Consider the following 2,500-nt stretch of genomic DNA (forward strand, 5'->3'; position numbering starts at 1 on the left):
AATATACACGGGAAATGGTATTTTTCTCCACATCAATATTATTCTGTTATCAATGATGATTCTGAGTACTTACCATCAACACGACGAGAAGGAGAGCGCACACTCGAACTGCAGTTGAAGACATGGCTGAGGAATGTGGATCAGACGATTCCGTTGCAAGACTGACGGTGCAAGGGATCTACACTTGTATTTATTGGTCGTATGACGTAATACATAATACTTGCGGGAAAGTCCTAGCGGTTATTATTATTTTTTTTATTATCATTATTTTTTTTTGGCCAAGTTACGGTGGATAGGTTTACATAATCGGTTCGAAGGCCAAACATAAACAGCTTCTCCAGGTAGTGATAGCCTTTTGTTTTGCTTTTTTTTTTTTTACGTTCTGGAATGTTTAAAAACATTTCTCCTTCTTGCCAACGCGCTCGTCCCGCCTCACCTCTTACTCGCTTGATCCCCTTTTTGTGCTTCAAACTTTTTATATTTTGTGATCTTCAAAACTCATGCCTAATAGAACTAATACACACCTACACACACACACACACACATATATATATATATATATATATATATATATATATATATATATATATATATATATATATATATATATATATATATATATATATATATATATATATATATATATATATATATATATATATATATATATATATATATGTGTGTGTGTGTGTGTGTGTGTGTGTGTGTGTGTGTGTGTGTGTGTGTGTGTGTTAATGTACTACTACAAAACAATATTGATCATTCTGATTTGGTAAACTGCAAATGCAAGTACGCATATTTAAGGAATTATTTTCTAAGGTCTAAATATTTATTTATGACTAATATTTACATTATGCATTACTCATGACTTGTATTACGACCGCAGACCGTAGGTTATAGAGTACACGGAGAGTCGTGTCATTTAATTATTATTATTATCATCATTATTACTGTTATTATTCGTAAACACTACGGGGGAAATTATTTCAATTTTCAGTAAGAAGCACGAACTGTTTGACGGCGAAAGAATTCACTGGTATAGATAGGAAGACGAACAAATTAGAGACAAAACAAGTAAAGTTGCCTTTCCGCGGCAAGGCAGGATCCAGTTCTATCTCGCTGTGGTGTTACAGCTGAGTTCTGTTTTAAAAAAATGTGGTTGAGTAACTTTAATAAAGAATGGAAATACCACAGGTAAGATGATAATGAAACATACAGGTGTAGTAGAGTTACATAACAATCATAATCACATGTAGTCCATGTTTACATATGCACACATACTTAAATCTAAGCAGTAGTATATATATTCATGTATGCACACTAACGCAGTTTCATATGCATGCATGTGTATATATGTGTAAATACATTCACGTGTGTGTTTATGTATATATATGCATGCATGTACACTAACGCAATTTCATATGCATGTATGTGTATATATGTATACACACATTTCCATGTGTGTTTATGTATATATATACATACATATTTACATATCTATATTTATGCATTACGCATTTTTCTACCAAAGAAACAGTATATATGGATATATATATTTACACAAATGCATATATATGTGTACGTGTATATATATATATATATATGGATATATATACATCTACATACATATGTTCACAAATATTTAGATGGATAAGTAAATATATATGTATACATGAACACCTTATCACCTGTTATCCTTTATAACTTTTTACACTACACACATACATATACTTATATACATACATACATATATATATATATATATATATATATATATATATATATATATATACATATGTAGGTGTCTTTAATTATATATATGAATATATGATATATATATTTATACATATGCATGTATATATATATACATATATATATACATACATATATATATACATATATATACACAAACATATCAGATAGGGCACATTAGGCAACCCATTATGAATCAAACAGGATTAATCATTCAAATTTTATTCTGAAATATCAGCAATCTCTACCATTACAGACAGAAAATCAATTTACAAATCGACAAACTCTCCTGTGAACAAGGCTGCAACCATACACACACATACACATACACATACATACATACACACACACACACGCCGGAATAAAGACATCTGACGTTCACTCTGAACCATGGTTATCTCCGAGGTAATCGAATCTTCTGGAACTCTCTGTTAACCTGAAAACGAGAAAAGAACAAATGTCATAAGTCCATTATTTTTTAGAAACGCATACGACATAATAAAATCGGAAAGTATTTACTTACTTTCAAAACTGAAAGCTTGTACTCAAAATATCGAATGGATAGCAGACTATTCCAAAACCAGATCCAACACAGATATTTTTCCACACTTAGGTTCACTTTCCTCCCTCACCCTCCCCCCCCCTTCCGAAAAAAGGTAATTAGAAGAATAAATAACTCTACCATGATCCCTCTCACATCCCCAAAAAGTAATAATATTAATAAATAATCTTACCATGACTTCCTCAG

The 2,500-nt window shown here is 31.0% G+C and overlaps 1 protein-coding gene and 1 long non-coding RNA gene across 5 annotated transcripts in view; both read right to left on the reverse strand.

Annotated features, from left to right (window-relative positions):
* Positions 1-2,500, reverse strand: part of LOC113800690 (WAP four-disulfide core domain protein 18) — an 8,113-nt gene that overhangs the window by 942 nt on the left and 4,671 nt on the right. Inside the window, exon 1 of one of the 4 annotated variants that reach the window (XM_027351492.2) lies at positions 74-231. The exons of 2 other annotated variants lie outside the window; for them this stretch is intronic. In XM_027351492.2, the coding sequence (XP_027207293.2) occupies positions 74-124 (51 nt within the window). In that variant the 5' untranslated portion in view covers positions 125-231. Of the gene's footprint in view, positions 1-73; positions 232-2,500 lie in introns of those variants that run through there. One more of the 4 variants, XM_027351491.2, reaches the window with a different exon arrangement.
* LOC138860552 (uncharacterized) overlaps positions 688-2,500 on the reverse strand; it is a 1,933-nt gene continuing 120 nt past the window's right edge. The window contains exons 1-3 of the long non-coding RNA XR_011398333.1: positions 2,487-2,500; positions 2,102-2,188; positions 688-1,140 (exon numbers count right to left, since the gene is read on the reverse strand). The exon at positions 2,487-2,500 is cut by the window's right edge and continues 120 nt beyond it. This is a non-coding gene — a long non-coding RNA (uncharacterized lncRNA). The remainder of the gene's footprint in view (positions 1,141-2,101; positions 2,189-2,486) is intronic.

Source organism: Penaeus vannamei, chromosome 4 (assembly GCF_042767895.1).
Source record: "Penaeus vannamei isolate JL-2024 chromosome 4, ASM4276789v1, whole genome shotgun sequence".
NCBI lineage: Eukaryota > Metazoa > Arthropoda > Malacostraca > Decapoda > Penaeidae > Penaeus > Penaeus vannamei.